General features: G+C 44.6%; 1 protein-coding gene across 2 annotated transcripts in view; it reads left to right on the forward strand.

Annotated features, from left to right (window-relative positions):
- Positions 1–6,562: 6,562 nt before the first annotated feature.
- The window catches only part of megf8 (multiple EGF-like-domains 8), a 30,191-nt gene continuing 17,345 nt past the window's right edge, over positions 6,563–19,408 (forward strand). The window contains exons 1-21 of one of the 2 annotated variants that reach the window (XM_083760439.1): positions 6,563–6,973; positions 8,434–8,623; positions 8,925–9,088; positions 9,401–9,613; positions 9,999–10,179; positions 10,421–10,509; positions 10,858–11,071; positions 11,173–11,356; positions 12,126–12,271; positions 13,136–13,246; positions 13,737–13,888; positions 14,079–14,180; positions 14,526–14,673; positions 15,108–15,271; positions 15,846–16,049; positions 16,732–16,932; positions 17,215–17,460; positions 17,721–17,839; positions 18,261–18,392; positions 18,583–18,696; positions 19,316–19,399. In XM_083760439.1, coding sequence (XP_083616565.1) covers positions 6,950–6,973; positions 8,434–8,623; positions 8,925–9,088; positions 9,401–9,613; positions 9,999–10,179; positions 10,421–10,509; positions 10,858–11,071; positions 11,173–11,356; positions 12,126–12,271; positions 13,136–13,246; positions 13,737–13,888; positions 14,079–14,180; positions 14,526–14,673; positions 15,108–15,271; positions 15,846–16,049; positions 16,732–16,932; positions 17,215–17,460; positions 17,721–17,839; positions 18,261–18,392; positions 18,583–18,696; positions 19,316–19,399 — 3,182 coding nt within the window. In that variant the 5' untranslated portion in view covers positions 6,563–6,949. The remainder of the gene's footprint in view (positions 6,974–8,433; positions 8,624–8,924; positions 9,089–9,400; positions 9,614–9,998; positions 10,180–10,420; positions 10,510–10,857; positions 11,072–11,172; positions 11,357–12,125; positions 12,272–13,135; positions 13,247–13,736; positions 13,889–14,078; positions 14,181–14,525; positions 14,674–15,107; positions 15,272–15,845; positions 16,050–16,731; positions 16,933–17,214; positions 17,461–17,720; positions 17,840–18,260; positions 18,393–18,582; positions 18,697–19,315; positions 19,400–19,408) is intronic. The other variant, XM_083760440.1, reaches the window with a different exon arrangement.

Genomic DNA, 19,408 nt, shown 5'->3' on the forward strand with positions numbered 1-19,408 from the left:
GTAGAAGGTCTGCTGCTGTGAATTTTACACCTCTCCCGCTTAGCGGAGAGTGTGGTGTGGTAGAGGACATCTCCCCGAACGTGTGGGTATGTCCAGATAGTTGCCTCGCGGAGGCCTCTTTGTCCAGTGTCCATTCTGGGTCCGGAAACGGTACTTTTTGTCAGCATTGACCCCAGTAGAAGGTCTGCTGCTGTGAATTTTACACCTCTCCCGCTTAGCGGAGAGTGGGGTGTGGTACAGGACATCTCCCCGAACGCGTGGGTATGTCCAGATAGTTGCCTCGCGGAGCCGTCTTTTGTCCAGTGTCCATTCTGGGTCCGGAAACGGTACTTTTTGTCAGCCTTGACCCCAGTAGAAGGTCTGCTGCTGTGAATTTTACACCTCTCCCGCTTAGCGGAGAGTGTGGTGTGGTAGAGGACATCTCCCCGAACGTGTGGGTATGTCCAGATAGTTGCCTCGCGGAGGCCTCTTTGTCCAGTGTCCATTCTGGGTCCGGAAACGGTACTTTTTGTCAGCATTGACCCCAGTAGAAGGTCTGCTGCTGTGAATTTTACACCTCTCCCGCTTAGCGGAGAGTGTGGTGTGGTAGAGGACATCTCCCCGAACGTGTGGGTATGTCCAGATAGTTGCCTCGCGGAGGCCTCTTTGTCCAGTGTCCATTCTGGGTCCGGAAACGGTACTTTTTTCAGCGTTGACCACAGTAGAAGGTCTGCTGCTGTGAATTTTACACCTCTCCCGCTTAGCGGAGAGTGGGGTGTGGTACAGGACATCTCCCCGAACGCGTGGGTATGTCCAGATAGTTGCCTCGCGGAGCCGTCTTTTGTCCAGTGTCCATTCTGGGTCCGGAAACGGTACTTTTTGTCAGCCTTGACCTCAGTAGAAGGTCTGCTACTGTGAATTTTACACCTCTCCCGCTTAGCGGAGAGTGGGGTGTGGTATAGGACATCTCCCCGAACGCGTGGGTATGTCCAGATAGTTGCCTTGCGGAGCCGTCTTTTGTCCAGTGTCCACTTTATAAAGTCCATGCACTCCAGTGAATAGCATTTATCCATTTAGATAACTTTATTATTATTATTATAAGGATTTAATTACTTATTCTTACACAGAAACATAATGTGTGTCTTATAGCATCATATAGCATCATTTAAATGCTTAATTTGTAGTTTTAATGTGCAAATTAAACTTTTTTTCAATACTCTAGAGGGTACTCTTATTTTGAAGAGATCGTCCACCGGAAGTCTTAAATTAGCTCACTAGATTAGCTCACTAGACGCTGCCCCCTGTTTGCAGGTGCAGTGGTAGCCCTGGGGCAGCGCCCCAGGTGATGACAGTCCTGTGTGCTGTTGCAGTGGTGGTGGCCGTTGGCACACTCGTCTTCCTCTGGACAGTGGAGGAAAGACCAGCTGCTCTTCCTCAGAGGACACACTCCATCGCTCACACCTGGAAATGAGAACAACAGCTTTTTCTATTCCTCAACCTGCACTTCAGTCAACTCAAAACTCAGGAGGACTCGTGGCTTATTTTACCCACCGTCAAGTCCTCCCTGTAGGCAGCGGCCGGCCTGTTGCCTCCACGGGAGGTGCACCAGCCATACTGGGGCCTGGCGATGCAGTGGGAGCACTGGGTGAGCTGGGAGCACTGCGGTGAGCAGGAGTAGCTGCCAGAGAGAAGGCGCCCACACTGGCCTGCCTCACAGCGCAGTGGCACGAAGGACGGACTCATACACTATAACACACAGGAGAGATTCCAAACATGTCATGTAATTGAACCTAATCTTACATCACTAAACCTTACCCCAAATGCTCTTACGATGGGTTAAATGCTGAGGACACCTGTCATCGTGTGTGGAAATACAGTGACCCATACCAAATAATTAGTATTATTAAATAGAAATGGAAATGAAGAGTTGTGTACAAATGAGAAAATAGCCAGTCACACCTGCTACAAAGCCATGCTTCACATGCTCCAGTGTTGTAGAGACACAAGTAGAACCCGATATGTTGAAAGTTATTTTTGTGACTACACTGTTGAAAATAAGTGGCTGCAACATTGGCTTGGCTTGCTATGACAGACAGTATAGAAAATCAAATTCAGGCCAATCCGTCCAGCTGAAACTAGCCAACAAAAAGCATGGCAACTAGTTTGGAGCACAGCTGGGCTAGAAGAAGAAAATGAAAGAGAAACACTCTGTTTAGACTCTCCGCAGCTCTGTGCACACTGAGGACACATTGGTGAGCTTTATCAGTGAGATGTAAATTAATTCTGTGTCTCCTCCTGTTAATGTTAGGAGCATTATGCTATGCTTACACTGGCAGGGACTTGATCATTGCACATAGTTATTTTGCCCACTGTCTCTCAGAACTCACTAGAAAATGAATGACTCCAGACACTTTGTCTAGTTATTGCTGCTGGTGTGTATGCACAGCTCATTCAAATAAAGATGTTCATTTGGCCAATGTTCACAGCCCCACTTATATGCCAATATAAGACCTCTAGCCCAGGACCATGCTACTGCAGGTATTCAGATTGTTCAAATGTCATACCTTTCAGCAGTATCTGAGGAGGCACACACACCCCTACACCAGATACAGCTGCCTGTGGTGGAGTTACAGGCCTCTGGCGTGGGCAGCAGGGAACAGGGATCGAGGGCACGGTCAGTGTGCGCAGGCGGCCCAGCGTGACGAGGTACTTAAACTCTAAACTGACACAGATAATTAATATGGCAAATCAATAATACCGGAGACAATGGATCTTTATTAAATAAGATGCCATTGTTCACCTGTAGACGTTTCCCAGGATTCCCTCTGAGAGAGAGAGTCCCCCGTACATCCAGAGGTTGCCCTGGGGCCCAGAGAGCAGAGAGTGTCCCATCCTACCTACTGTAGGCTGTGAGCTTGGTTCTGTGGGCCAGGAGACAAACACACAACTGGAATGTTACCCGTGTCAGTTTAGGAAGTTTAATACATAGTTGTGTTTAGTGACTGTGATTACATTGTGCTTGCTATGTATTTTAGATATACTGTAATATGTTGGAGAACACATTTTTTTAATTAAACTAATATTTAGGCCATTTTAATTTACTGGCGGTATCAGTTAATTGTTCTTATCATTACCTCAAATCAAGCCTTCCCCTCTGAAATAAATACTATAATTATTCGTAAGACACAATTGCCCCTGGAAATAATAATGTTGTATTGTATTATACTGTAGATGTGATAACATGTTTTGAAATAGTGTATCTACCGTACAGAAAGGCTTATAGGGAAAGAGAGCAAGGGAGATTAAGAATAGAAAACTAGACTAGAGAGGTGAATGCAATAGAGAGACGCTTCAATTAATTGTGTAGTTTGAGTGCACATCACCATATTAAGTCGCTTACCACTGTGAATTGTGTGTTCAATAGTGTTTCCCACACCAAGCTGGAGTCCATGGGAACAGAGCAATCGGAGCCACCCCAGCCATCGGCACACACACACTCCCAGCGACTGAGACGAGCAAAGATATCAATCAGCAATCAATTAGCTCTTCACAAGGAACTTGGCTACACATGTAGACTGAATATAACTCAGCAGTCACAGCGCTTACTGTATTACAAGATCCTCTTCCCTCTGCGAGTCCACATTCCTGGGGACAGACTGGCTGGTCACAGTGAGGCCCGCCGTGGCCCTGGGGACACTGGCAGAGGCCTCCTTGGCACTGGGCGTCTCCCTGGCACACCGGTGACCCGTCCTCACCGCCGTCGGCACTCTGGCCACAGCGCCGCACCCAGTAGGAAGCGTTGAAGCCCTGGGGTTTGTCTGAGGACACGTTGGCCGCAAAGTAGACTGAGATCACACCTGGTGGTAAAACAAAAGATTAGAAGTGTTTATTCTGTTCTGTGCTATTATTATTATTATGGTTATATCTAACCATTCGATTTTCCAATTAAAGCTATAAAATAAACAAATCTGTGCAATAAATACAAGGAGAAGGTTGCAGTTATTACCTGAGGTGGCCTCCACTGTGATTGGCATGGGTCCTGGCGGTCCCACAAAACGCCCCAATCAGATTGTGGTCTGAGTGCACCACTCCGTTGCCCAGGAAGCGAGGAAGGCCATCAAAAACATAGCTAGGTTTTGCTGGTCTATGCTGGTAGCTGGTATACTATTCATGAAGGTTGGTTTTGATGGTCACCAGCTTATGCTGGTATAGGTTTTGCTGGCCTGGTCTATGCTGGTTTGAGCTTGGGCTATATAAAAGTTAACCCTAACTCATTCACATTCATGGAAAGAGGAAACCATGCAAGGCATGCATCTTGCTCTTCAACACTTGTCTTCAACACTAACTCTGGGGAGCCCGGGATTGAACTGGGAAACTTGTAGTTCCTTTCTAGGTCGTCCTCAAACGAGCAGTCATCCCAGTTCTCCATACATCTGGCCAGCTCGTTGGTGCTTTGTGCTCCTGCAGCTTTCATGATTACATCCACATAATGTTAGTATGGGACGTCCTAGTGACCGATGCCCATATGTTGGTTCCCACAGCACCAGTTTGCTGGCTGGGAGCTCCTGGTGTCTTTGGCAGTGTTCTGTGAGTCTCATTCTCCTGGCTGCTATTTTGTCACTCACCCTGAATATTCCGGCATACAGATTCTCATTGGTTCCCATCCAGCTGTTCTACCGGCCACTCTACTTACCCCTGAACCACTGCCACTCCTGAGCCACTGTGGGATCACCAAAAGCAGTGGTTTTATCAGCCGTTTCATGGCAACCCAGCCTGTAGTTTTCAAGATATCTTGTGTGAGACCAAAGTGTTGGACAGAGTTTTGTCAGTGCTCTTACGCAATGGTCTAGGAAAAACAAGTCATGGGCCTGTTTCTAGATATTCATTCATTCATGACACACACCAGTAGCAGCATGTTTACAACATCATTGCATCATTTGCTATAAGAACTAGAAGCCTAATATTAAATGCTGTTTGAAATAGCCAATACTCACATACCTATACAATTAATTATTTTGCCTTGTCCTCCTCTTCCATTTTATATTCATGACAGCATTTATACTGTACCTCCATTTCAGAAAAGTTTTCCTTCTGACAATCATACATGGAAATTGCATCTTTAACCTCTGGTAATGGCCCGCAACATTTTTCAATGGCTGCAAGAGATGAAAATACATTTTAAGATCACACTTACGCAACAGCATCATTTAAAATATTATTAGAACTTTTACATTTGAATGTCCCATTTTCCATTCTTACAAGTTATTTCACTTAAACTGTTGTTCCCAACTCACAAACAAATGTGTTGGCCTTCTGTATAGTCATCATTTTGAGGTTTCTTTATTTCTGCATGAGGAATTTGAGGTAATGCACCACATTTATTCTTACCTAAAAACATACATTCAGTTGTCAAATCATGGTGAAAAAGCTCAATATTAACAAATATAGTTTGAAATCTGCTTCTGTAGAGAAATACTCCAGTTGCTCTGTTTTCTAATTATGGTCCCCATTAGCCATATCAGAAAGATGAACAGAAAGTACTATGTGTGATAGCCTAACTAAGACCCAAATATGGAGTCAACAAACAAATTGAGATGGAAGATTATATAAAAATAGAGTAAACTAAACTAGTAATACCATGAAAATAGAATTATGTAGATCTCGGGAAACACATAGGAATGGTGTGGTGTGGATGCATTGTGGATCTTAGACTAGGCCAGGCTGTGTAACATCAGTCATCTATGATGTCAGTAACATGTCTATGACTATGACTCCAAAATTAGACAAGGTTCCAAAGAGCACCTACAATGTTGATAATGGAAATGTGCACGTCATATAGCATCCAAAGTAGAAGTACGGTAATTCTCTACATTAGATGTACCTTCAAATAATACTGCTGTGTTTAAAGTGAAAAATGAAAAGATAATTTGACAAGATTTACGGCAACAGAAGTACAGGAGTGTTTCATATCGGATGTATGTTTTTGCACCAACATAAAATTTGTACGTACAAATTATATTGAAGTCAGAACAGAAGCATGCTTGTATCCAGATTATAGACACCAGCATATTTGGGATGTTGGTATTTAGCTGTCATCATTGAGGAATGCAGTAGTAAGGTTCCGTCAACATTAAGTGCCCGTTCACATGAGGAAATAATGGATGATGATAATAATAATAATAATAATGTGGCAAACACTTTCCCTTATGTAATACAGTTAAAGGTCCACGTCTAATTCAGCAAACATGATATGAGTGTATAGTGAATTGTGTCTGTAACCTCGCATCACCACACATAACTTGGTAACACTTAATTGCAGATAAGGTTCATGAAATAATTATTAACTAATGCTTAACTAATGTATTAGTTAAGCATTAGTTAAGCATTTTTCATGAACCTTATCTGCAAGTGTTACCCGCCATAACGGTATACTGTCTGTACCACTTGTGTGTGTAGTAAACGGTGTACTACACAGGTCAGGATTGCGACCAGATGTGGAAAACAAGGTCAGAGATGTCCGGTAGATGGCAGTGTAGAACCACAACAGTTAAAGGTCTGCCTTTTGTGTTGGCAACGACTGGACTGCATCACCAAAACAAGAGGCATCTATAATAATATCCCCGAGATGGACCGCAGGGGTTGTGGTGCTACTGTACTGACTTCATAGCGCATAATGCCGTGGCACACGATTGAATCGTTACATTATTAACAATTCATCAATAAGAAGACATATAAGTTATCACATTATGGCGTTTGCTGCTGCCTGCTTAACGTTGGTACTGCGCATCTGGATCTAGCCAAGCTGGCTAACGACGGTGGCTAACTGGCTAGCAATAACAGGCTGCTGTGTAGTCAGTGTTTGTGAACCCAGTTGACTCCCACCACCGTCGCCTAGCAGCATTAGCTGCTAACCAGCGAACGAATTGTTGGCTTCTGTGGTGAAGCTCTTCGTCGAAAATGTAAATCTGCAATGAGCCCGAAGAGACGGGGACTGGTGAGTAATGTGGCCGTTATTACCGTTAGCTATAGCCTCTCTCCAAGTCTCCCTGGTCTGTTGTGATATCCTGCGGCTATCTATCTTCTGCTAGGTGTTTTTAGCCCCCTCGCTTCACTGTAGCAGCGACGTGCAGAATTGCAATATCTTACAACCCCTATTTCTATGTATGTATGCAGTATGCGTATGTCGTTGTTTGCACAGTAGGCTACATGGACCGTGTAGTTGGCTAGAAAGCTACCCATGCAAGATAATCGATGTCCAAGTCGATATGCATTATGCATTGGCAGTGGATGAGGTTACTTGCAGTTGCTACTATTAACTAGGTGAATAAACGGTCAAGGGGGTTGTGGCATTTGTTTTCTGTTGATGCTAGTATGTTGCACTGCAGCACGTATCTCTGTAGCAACAGAATAGCTTGTTAATTGTTATCACCATCCTAGCTTTCATTAATGCAAGAAGAGACAGCAGCATTGCAGCTTGCAGGCATCCATTTTTCTTCCAACATTATTATACACATCATTTATTAGTAAATTAAATTGAACGTGCCTGCAGAAGCAAGCATGTATGTTTTGTTGTCCCAGGTGTACTTGCTATAATGGTATTAATGAGACTGAGGACTGTTAACCTGCAAATGTCAGAATGTTCCATTTAGTTCCATAAAGCTGGCATCAGCCTTCCTGGCAACCAGGCCTGTAGTGAAAACCCTGCTGTGTTCCCTGATGCGACCCTGCTGTTCGCATCACATATTCACATTGGCTCTTGGATCAGTATGAAACATGAAATTCACTGTCACGGGTCCAAAATAATGTTATCCCAGAATCAGATCCCACTCTACTGGTGCTGATAACATAACTAGACATAATCGGACCTGCCATACCCTCTGATGGCTTTGCACACACCAGGCCCCATTTTTCGACCTGTAAACAATTTTGGTTACAGTGTCTATATTATAATTTATTTGCTGCATGTTATTACTGCCTTGTAGTTGCTGAACAGAATGTTTGATTTGAATTCTCAGAACATTTATTATTCGGCTGCCGTCACGTCATAACAACTGCAAACTCATCTATAGTTTTTTTTTTTTTTTTGCGGCTTACGCCTTTTATTGGTTTTTTTGAAGGGACAGACAGTAGGCTGACAGGAAACGGGAGAGAGATGGGGGAAGACATGCAGTAAAGGCCGTGTCGGGCTCGGGAGTCGAACCCGCGGCACACTGCGACTGGATTACCAGTCGGGTGCCAAGACGGTTACGCCACCGCCTGGGCCAACTCATCTATAGTTGATAGTAATTGTTTAGGTTCTTGGTTTACTCGTGATCCTAGTTTACTGAGGCACTACACTGTCTCTCTGCATTTGGGATGTATGTGTTTACCTTGCTTAATATGCTTATTGTAAGTTGCTCTGGTTAAGAGCGCCTGCTAAATGCCTAACTTGTAGTTATTGCTTGCTTCCAAAAGGTGGTGGTGAGGATGGCCTCCCTCCTTCCTGTGTCCCTGCTGCCACTGGTGCTGCTGCTAGCCGGGGGCCCTGGATGCTGGGCAGGGGACTGTAAGGGCCACAGGCAGGTGCTGAGGGGACCCCCAGGCTACGTCACAGATGGGCCAGGGAACTACTCTGTCAATGGGAACTGCGAGTGGCTCATCAAAGGTAAATTAATAAGCAACCCATTTTATATAGAGTGATATATAGCAGTGGTTCTCAAAGTGGGATCCACTTTGAGAACCCCAGGGTGTTAGTATCTATATATATTTATAATATCAAAATCTGTTTAACCCTATTTTAAGCTTTGGCAATTCAAAAATAGCAGATTGATCTCATTTTAATCCACAAAGTATTCCTTTAATTCACTGGGAATACACTTCTATTTTATAGATCTATGTAATATAATTACTTTGTTTATAATATATTTAGTTAGTTTGAGACTCACACCTATTGTTTGTATTGCTAGCTCCAACCAACAATCACCGCATCGTCCTGAACTTCACCTTCATGGACACAGAGTGTACCTATGACTACCTATTTGTGTACGATGGAGACTCATACCAAAGCCCTCTTCTGGCCAGTCTGAGTGGCAACACTCTGCCGCAGACCATGGAAGCCAAGTCTGGCAAGGTGATAACAACCATTTAAATCTCTCGATTTTTGTCTTTTCCCTGTCTTCGAATGGTTTAGACTAGAGACTTTCTTTATGTCAGAAGGCATACAGCGTCATTGATGAAATGAGTTAACAGGCTTGCATTTTTATTCTTTGGACTTTGCCTTATTCTGTCAGCATTGGGCTATCTGAGCAATGAGCATAGCCTAGTTACTAATAGATTGTAGTTGTTTGATTATTTGAGTAAATTAAGAACATGTGTGAATAAAGTTTTTTGTCCTCATGAATGCATGTTGAATAACGCTATTCCCTTTCCTTCTCCTTATCAGATGCTGCTCCACCTCTTCAGTGATGCTAATTACAACCTCTTGGGCTTCAATGCCACCTACACCTTCTCTTTGTGTCCCGGAGCCTGTGGGGGCCATGGTCGTTGTGATTCAGCCACTTCCCAGTGCCAGTGCCACCAGAGCTGGGGAGGTGTGGACTGTACCAGCCCTCTCTGTTTCTCCCAGGCTTGCGCCCAGCACGGCCAGTGTGACAAGGTCAGAGGAGATAATTGTACAGAAATGTACATCAAGTACATAATGTGTTTAATGTTATTTTGTGATGCATAATGTAATAGGCTTATTTTGGTTGTAAATACAGACTTACTTGTGTTGTTTATGTTTATTAAAGTAATGCCTTTATGAAATGGACTCTTGGTAGAATTGCTTAAATGGACAAAAATACAGTTTTCGACATATTTCATTTCCAGTGGTTGCATGTGGACATAATCGACACCACAGATATACCTGAATGAGGCCTCTGTGAGCCTCTTAGGGCACAAGTTTTGTTTGAAACCCTGCATCTTCTGGTTCTGTCAAAATGCTTTTGAAAACGGGCTTGGGTTTTGCCACTCAGCTGTTACTCATGCTCTTTGTCTTTCAGAAAGGAGAGCGCTGTTTGTGTAGCTCAGGCTTCCTGGGCCAGAGCTGCCAACTTGGCCTCCGTGAGGACAGCGGAGGGGGGCAGTGGTGGAGCGTTAGTGAAGGTGACCCCTACATGCCCCCCAGGACAGGGTCTGCTGGAGTCTACCTGTCCTCTACTGGAGCAATGTATATGTTTGGAGGTGAGAAGCCTACAGTGCTTACTCGAGGAATCTATTTTTTATTGACTTTGTTTCGTTTATAATTTGGTGGTGAACAAGAGTCTTTTTACAGACTCCAATGTATTCGCATAACATAATTTGTTCAGCATAAGAATGTGGTGTATTATATTCAAGGTCAAGTTTTTTATTTTGATTTTTGTCCTTTTTGAATAAAACATGTATCCTGTTTTAATAATAATCTTGCTTATGCGATATGTTTCAGGCTTTGACCTGAACAGAGCTCTAGGCGACCTGGTCAAATACAACTTCACCTCCAACCAGTGGGAGAACAGGTCCTACGGTCACTCCCCTGTAAGTACAGTCGTATGCTGAAAATAAATACGCCTCTTCAACTATTGGTTGTATGTAGAATAGCAGGAACAGAAGTGATAATGATGAATGATAATGCCAAAACATCATAATTTAACATACTGTGCTAATTGTTTAGGAAACAGAGCACTAGTGTGACAGGCTCCTTTCACGCTGTTTTCACAAATTGCAGTTTGGGACTTGGCCTAACAAAACCTTTCAGTTGTGAGACTTGTTTTTAAACCCTGCAGTGCACTGCACTCTGAACACAATTGCACTCATTCATCATGATCACCATAATGTACTTCTCATTCTCCTCCTGGCTTTCTGCCCGCCCCTCCTCTGCTTCAGGCTGCTCGTCACTCCCACACGGCAGTGGAGTGGAAGGGTAATATGGTCATCTTCGGGGGCGAGCTAGCCGACGGCACTCTAGCCAGCGATGTCTGGATGTACCGCCCTGCCCAGGATGACTGGCAGCAGCTCGGCCTGTCAAATTCGCCTGGAGCTCCTAAGCTGGCTAATCACGCGGCAGCTGTGGTGGACTACCATCTCTATGTTTTTGGAGGTATTGTCACGTGTGTGTGTGTGACTGCGTGTGCGTGCACGTGCGTGCGTGAGAACACTTGGGAGAGTAAAACATTTACTTAGAATTTGTACATTTCGCAGGGCGCACTGAGGAGGACATGTTCTCGTCCTCTCTCTGCCGCTTCAATCTGTTGGGCTCGGGGCTGTGGGAGACGGTTCAGTTCACAGGGGGGAAGCCCCCCGCCACCGCCGGACACTCCATGGTGTTCCACAGCCCCTCCAGAACTCTGCTGGTCTACGGGGGCCACAGGCCCACCACTGCCAGGTACACATACACACAGGTGGTGCACAGGCGCGTAGTTAGTTAAAGTCTAGACAACAGGTTGCTGTTTGTGTGTGTGTGTGTGTGTGTGTGTGTGTGTGTGTGTGTATGTGTGAGAGAGTGTGAGTGTGACATGCGCTGTTGGAGTGTACCACTGTGTATGTATAGCTATGGATGAAAGTAATTACGAACGAGGGTATATCACAGTTTGCTTTCCATAATGAGTTGGCATATTGGTAATTTGTAGTTGAAAATAGTCAACGTTGTCGTTAGTCAATGTTCACATAAGATGAAAAAGTGCAATACAATTAGTAAGCTCCTCTAGTCACTGATACTTAAATATTTATCATTGTCATAGTTTATAACATAATTAACCCATTAAACCCGGGAAAGCACCTGTGTCATTATATTCGATTTCTGAGTTGGTTATTCAAAAATAGCAGATATACAAGCTAACAGCGCAACACGTTGTACCGTGCTGCGAGCTTGTACACCTGATATTTTTAATTTATAAGTAGAGTAAAGTAAAGTAAAACAAATCTTGATAGAGTTTGAAAGACTTTGAATAATCTTCAATTTGAACTACTGATTTAATTTGAACTACTGATTTAATTTTGAAGGAATTTGTTGAACTACTGATTTGATTTTGAAGGTATTTGTTGATTCAGCCTCTGATCTTAGTGGGTTAAAGTTGCCTTACCACTGCTTGACTGAGACTGCACAGGTACAGTGAAGTATGAAAACCCTCTGTTCTTCCTGTGCCCTATCCAAGGTTCAGCGTGAGGGTGAACAACACTGACGCGTTCCACGTCGACCAGCGCTTCTGGACGGCATTTCGTTCGCGTTTCCCGGCCACAGGTCCCAGAGAGAGGGCCTTCCACTCGGCCACCGTCATCGGCAACTACATGGTGGTCTACGGTGAGTGTGTGTGGTGTACAGAGTTTTCCATAAATATAACATACCGACCGATCTGCATGTACCTTCATATGTGTTCCCTGCTGGCTCGATGCTGCTGTTCATTATTATCACATTATGCATGCTTGTATTGCTTGTTTGCTTTTGTTTAGTTTTTTTGCCTAATAACATGGTCTTATTGTGCAAAGGGTATATATTTTTCCCCATATGAACTCTGCTATTTAGGGTTGAAATAGTGGGGTGGGAGCTATCTTTGGGAGAGCTTTTGTTTTGTCTTGTTTTGTTTTGTCCTTTCTGTGTGTATGGTTGTACTGTTGTATTGCTTTGTGAACTGTATTGTACAATGTATCTGTGTTGAGGACCCCCTCTAAAATGAGATGCGACATCTCAAGGGGCTTATCCTTTCAATAAAGGTATGTTATTAGAGACTCAGGGGTACTGTGCAGGCAGGCTGGCGTTTGGAGGACGGACAGATATCTAATATCTTGTGGTTGGATCCAGTGTGTCGACGACAGGACAGTATTTCCCTGTTTTGACTGCCGGGTGGGTGCTGCAGGGTTGCATGTACACAGCATCCACTAATTTCTGGTCGATAATTAAATGCATCGCATCGTTTTAGTGATTTTGGTAATTGACCGTTTAACCATTACTCGGCAATAAGATTTGTGGCCCATTAATACTGGCAATTAAATGCTTTTCTTTCTTTCGTTTGTTTTTACATTTTCTTCTGGGAAAGTTTTCTTTCACAAACCTGATGCATCGAGGCAGGTGTCACGTAATGAAGCTAGAAATGCAACATTTTAAACTTCACAGCACCCTGGGGCTTATTGTATTATCCTTTCTTTCCATGCAACCTGTACTTCTCAGGGGGGAATGTGCATATTCATTACCAAGAGGAGAAGTGCTACGATGAGGAAATCTTCTTTTACCACCTGGGATGTCACCAGTGGGTTTCTGCTGGGGACAGTCTGCTGAACAGTGAGTCCCAGTAGAGCCATGTTTCAATGTACTGTACACTCTCTCACACATGAACATGTACAATCACAAACGCTGCACATCTTATACAGTGGTTTGAACCACTTTCAACCTGGCATTGAGAATGTCATTATCATCTATTTCAGTTAATATTTATTGATAAAAAGACAACAAAACACAAACAAAAAAACAGACAATAAAAAAAGAAGAAAAAAGCAAGGGACAAAAAAAGGAAACACGACAAAAACAAGGCTGTATTTTTTTGTATTACAGGATACATTCATTGAAATCCTCATACATTATCGATAGGCTGAAAGAAGAGATCCCACTTTTCCCACTTTTTATAGAACTTATCCTCTATGAATGTTAGTTTTTCCAATGTCATTATCTTAAAAGAAAACTGCTATTTTCACTACTCATACGAAAAGTATCAATAATGGCTTAAATGGTCAACACTACATACAGTATAATCGTGTGTCTCACTTTCCCATAGGAGGGGAGGCCGTGAGAGGGCGTTACTCTCATGTCGCTGCGGTGATGGAGGGCCAGGTACTGCTGGTTGCCGGGGGTTACAGCGGCGTCGCCCGCGGAGACCTTGTGGCTTACAAAGTTCCGCTGTTCATCAGCAGTGATCCACGACGCAGGGTGAGTGCAGAGAGCACTAGGGAGTGAACGCACTGGGAGTTGGACTCATGAGGAGACTGGTGAACTGGTTGGCACTGTATAAGGAGTCATGGCAGAAGGGGGTGTGGTAGACTGGTAGTGATGACGAATAATTCAGATGTAGGTCGGTATTTGGTAGTGCACTTTGTGATGCTGTGCCTTGTGCATTCAGGATGCTGTATGTGCTGAGGCACCCGACGAGAGCATGTGTTTGAAGAATCCCGAATGCAGCTGGTGTGAAGGTCGCTGTCGGGAGTACCAGCCGTCCAACCCAGTAAGACCCCCCCCCCCCCCCTATTGCACCCCATCTTTAATTAATGTGGAATGAACTTCAATTTTGTCTGTGTTTCTTTTTCTTCTAATACTGATGTGCAAGCTGTAAATCAATGCATTGCGTTGACTATAGACAGAATCTCAGAACTCTCGTAAAATCGTTTGGCGCTGCTATTTCGCAATTAATCCCATATGATTGTGTATCCATATTTTCCAAATTATTAAGATAACCTCAACATTTGTACAATGCTTACAGTTATGATTACAGGTTATCATGATTTTAGCAGCATTAACATCTGTCATTAGAGTCTCTGTCATATGTAACCACCACTTGTGTGGTCCACAGTGCGGCAGCACCGGTTGCCTGGGTCTAGCACGCTTCCTGTCCGACTGCCAGTCCTGCCTGGTGTTCAGTGGCACCCCGCCCTCCCTGGCTCACGCTCCCGGAGACTTCGGCTGGTGTGTCCAGAACGAGTCTTGCCTACCGGTGTCAGGTGAGATGCAGAGAGGGAGGAAGGAGGGCTGAAAAGGAAAGAGGGAGGGGTTTATTGTGCTTTGACGGGAAAATAAATTGGGAGGTGAAATAGGATAGACTCCTTTTTTGGGGGGGCGCTCGTCAATAGATGAAGCGAGATGACCCGACTGCGCTCGATTGACCGGCAATGGGCATGTCCGACTGCAATCTGCAAGTTGCCTCTCCTGTTGAAAACGTGCTTGGGTACAGTCGGGTCACCTCTTTTCTCGCCCTTTTCTTTTTGAGAACGCACCACCCAAATAAGATGCATTGACGGCACTGGTTTCAGTCCATTGACCAGTAAATGCATTGTATGTCTTTGTTTTTCTTTTCAAACGAAATACATTATATAATCTCAAAAGAGGTCAAGTGTGTCTTCTGCTGTGTGCTGACCTCTCCCTCTCGGTCTCGCAGAGCGAAGTGCGTGCCGCGTGGACCAGATCTCTGGGGCGTACGGCTGGTGGGGGGAGCGTACCCGTTTCTTAACCTCCCTCCACTCCTGTCGCACCGAGAACTATGTCCCGGGACTGCACCTGCTCACCTTCCAGCACCCCCGCAACGACTCCCAGCCTGATAAGGTACGGAGTCCCGAATCCTAAATCCTGTTGTAACTACAGCACTAACCCCCCCTCCCCACACACTCATCCTCCTTCCTCTGCTGCTACTCAACCTTCCAAGTCGTCTGCTTTGACACTGTAACCCCTGAATTTAACCACATGAACCTTTAGCATCCCTCATCTGGGCATGTCATAGGTGAACATTCAGCAAAAATAGGTGAACATTCAGTGGAAATAACATATCTACAACATTCAGTGGAAATAACATATCTACAAGCTTAGTCGTTTGTTTGTTAATCGTAATCAAGGCAAAAGCTTGTTAAATGGCTATTTTTGTGTTTTGATATATGTCACAAATCACACTTTTTACTGTTTCTTTTCTGCCATGTGTATTTCAAGTGACTTCATTGCTCAGTTCTAATGCTGTTTTATTTCCATTCTCCCCTGCTGCTTTTTACCACATCCTCATAGAGAGGCTTACTTTGTCATAAGTAGTGCAGCAGCCGGTAGAGAGTAATGCTTCTGTTGATGGGTGTACACCTCCATCTATCTATCCTCCACCTCCCTCCATCCATTCTCACCCCACTTCCCCCAGGTATCCATCCTCCGAAGCACCAACATTATCCTGAGCCCCACCACGGAGATGGATGTCGCTCTGCAGTTCCGCGGCTTCATCCACCCTCTGTGGGGAGCTCCTCCGCCCGCTCCCCCTCCTATCGAGACCGTCGCCATGTGGGCTCGCATCCAGAGGCTCCACTTTGAGGCCCGCATGGCACCGGGGTCCAACTCCAACCAACTGGTAAGAGACGATTGTTTCGAAATTACACTTATTCGAAATCTGGAATTTATTTGAATGAATACAAGTTTATTTTAATCTTTATGGTATGACTAGTACATCTGCAGTGGTTGCAGGTGCTCTCCCTGAAGAAGATACTCGTTTACATACCCTGAAAAAGGCAGTATATCTGTCGGAAACTTTGTTTTTTCCTCTGTGTCCCCAATAAACAGCTATGAGTGTGCGCCTGCGGCTATTATATATATATATATATATATATATATATATAAATATTTCTTTTTTTACCATTGAGAAATGTAGACCTGGTGTCGGTACGACACCTAGTGGTTGAAGTGGTACTCAGTGAAGCTCCTGATGCCTTATTGGCAGAGTGGTATAAAGTTGGTCTCATATGGGGGGACCTGGACTCAAATCCCAGTAGAACGATCATGGAAGTTATGGATTACAGCTTTTACTCCTGTTTGGACAAATCGACAAAAGACTTAGAACCTGGCTTTTGATATGTTTTATTTATCAAATTTTTTTATTTTTATGAGATTGTTAATGGATGGCTGGAAATAATGACACATTACGGTAACAGAGATGCATTTCTATTTATTTTTTCACTTTGCTAATTCGTTTTTACATTGCTGTTTTCTGAAGTCCTTCTCCACTCTTCCTTCTGTCCCTGCGTTGTGGTGAGAAGGAGGTGGTCGGTCGCTGGGCAGCTCAGCAGGAGAAGGAGCTGAAGCTGCTGACCCGTCCAGACGGGACTCGTCTTTTCCCCAACCTCACCCGGGGGAACCGCTACCTGGTCCAGGCTGAGGGCTACCTCAACAACTCTGGCTCGGGACAGACCAGCGAGATGGCCCTCATCTGGAACAGGACGGCACTGCCGGGAGGAAGTGTGAGTGCCAAGTCCGAATGACATGGGGCAGTTGGACAGGAGGTTGTCTTAGTTTTCGCAGTGACATTAATATCAACCAATTTCAACCAGGCGTTCCTATTTTGGGCATGTCTTGGGCACAAAAAAACTGATTTCACCAGACATGCAACAGACATTATTTGAGTGATTAACACAGAATTAAATTGAGTGAATTGAAGTGTCCTTGTTAGGTGCCCATGCAATGTGTAGAATCTGATATTGTCCCGCTTCCCTAGTCACTTAGTCTGGTTAATTTCATTCTAGGAGATCTCCTTCCTGTTCTTGGAGCCGTACCGCTCGGGGTTCTGCTCGGGGTACACGTCCTGCCTGGCCTGCCTGTCGGACCAGTCTTGCGGCTGGTGTCCGTCCCTGGCCCGCTGCCTCCTGAGGGCCAACCAAGAAGAAGAGCCCTGCCCTGAGGAGCAAGGAGCCACCCAGCGCCATCTGCTGCTGGCTCCACAGCACTGCACGCTGTGCGAGGAATACAGGGACTGCTCAGCATGCACTCAGGTAACCAGGTTGCTATGGGAGATATATGATGGCTGGCTGTTTGTTTGTCTCTGTGCTGCTGACGTAGCCTTTGTGTGATGGGTTCCGTTGTAAAATGACATATCGGCCTAAATGTAAGACAAAATGAATGTTTATGTGATGAGTTAAACTTACAATGTTATGTTATTTAACATGTTATATTATCAGAACTCAAGGCATCAGAATGTTATGACTGAATGTCGACAGAATGAGTACAATGATTGAAAGAGTCTAACCTGCAGGACCCATACTGCGAGTGGCAAATCAACTTCAGCAAGAAAGGCGACTACCAGTGCAGCCGGCGGGGAAGGCTAGAGGGTTCCATCCGTGACCCAGGGGGGTGTCCAAAAGTCTGCAATCAGTGAGTAATATCTCTGAATCCTCTGACCCAGTTGGCTTCCACCCACCTACTTTTTGCCCTCAAACTCGCATAACAATGACATTTTGCCTCAAGTGAAAAGTTGGCAAGCAACCATGCTACCACAGAGAATCTCACCTCAGCAATCTGAGTTGACCTCTCGGTGGAATGTTACACACTTTCACTTAAAATGCTCACTCAATCATTACAGGTGCGAGCTACGAAAGCAAACAAACATTGAAAGTGGAAATTATACTTAGTGACTTGTATGTTTTCGCAATATTAACACATCATAACTAAATATAATTGCATACAGTGGTAAAATGATGAAAGCAAACAAACGGTGTATGGAAGTAACCATAAGTAACCAGTTGAAATCGAATAAATCTTCAAAGGAAGGAGATTAAATGACTGTCTATCCTAGGCGGAAGACGTGCGGGGAGTGTCTGTCTAACTCTAGCCAGTGTGCGTGGTGTGAGTCTGCCCAGGCCTGCTTCTACTTTGCTGCCTACCTCACTAAGTATCCGTATGGAGAATGCAGAGACTGGTATGACAGGTAAGCACTGCAATGAGGTCCATGTTTGAGTTTTCTTTCTAACTCTCCTTACCTTCATGGCAACAGTAAACACAAAATATTGTTATAGCTATGTCCTAATTGTGTAAATATTCTATTTTCATTCTATGTAAATATTAGTCAGTCGGTCAGTGGTGTATAATTCACATTTTGTATTCCATCTACGGCCCAGTGTCCACTCAGTGCCCCAGTGTAAGCAGTGCTCGGCTTTGAATACTTGCACAGACTGCCTGCGGACGTTCCAGTGTGGCTGGTGTGGTGACTTCAACAACCCTACGATTGGAAAGTAAGAAATGTGATTTAATGTGAATAAATGGGCAGACATTCTCAAAAATAGCTTAGTCTTATATGCTTAATTTACATGGTGTAGATCGGCGAAAATTGCCAATCTACAAACTCACAACGCGTCGCAGACTCTCATACTCGCATTGTGAGCTTGCATTGTCAGCTTGTAGATTGGCTATTTTGACCACAGGACAACGTCATAATGTTGTCTTCTGTACCAATGTGTGCTCTACTGTGCCATTAGTTTTATTGTTATTATTCAGCATTGTTGGCAGTTTGGCACCTATAAATGGTAAATGGTCCACGGTGCATTTATATAGCGCCTTTATCCAAGGCGCTTTACAGAGATTATGCATTACATTCACCCATTCTCACACACCGATGCCAGAGGAAACCATGCAAGGCACCAACCTGCACATCGGGAGCATTTGGGGTTCAGCGTCTTGCTCAAGGACACTTCGACACTAACTCTGGGGGGGCCCGGGGTTCGAACTGGGAACCTTGCGGTTGCCATCCGGTGATCTACCCCTGACTGCCGCCTATCTAATGATTGTACGGATGCTCTTGAGTGATTGCTGTGTTTTTGCCAGTCCTTACCTGTATTCCACCCATTTACACAGATGTCTGAGAGGAGATTGGGCAGGGATGGATGACTCCTCTGTCTACAACTGCAGTGTGGCTGTGGCTGAAGCCAGGGCTGCCAAGTAAGAAAC

This window comes from Protomyctophum parallelum, assembly GCF_964188405.1.
Source record: "Protomyctophum parallelum genome assembly, chromosome: 3".
NCBI lineage: Eukaryota > Metazoa > Chordata > Actinopteri > Myctophiformes > Myctophidae > Protomyctophum > Protomyctophum parallelum.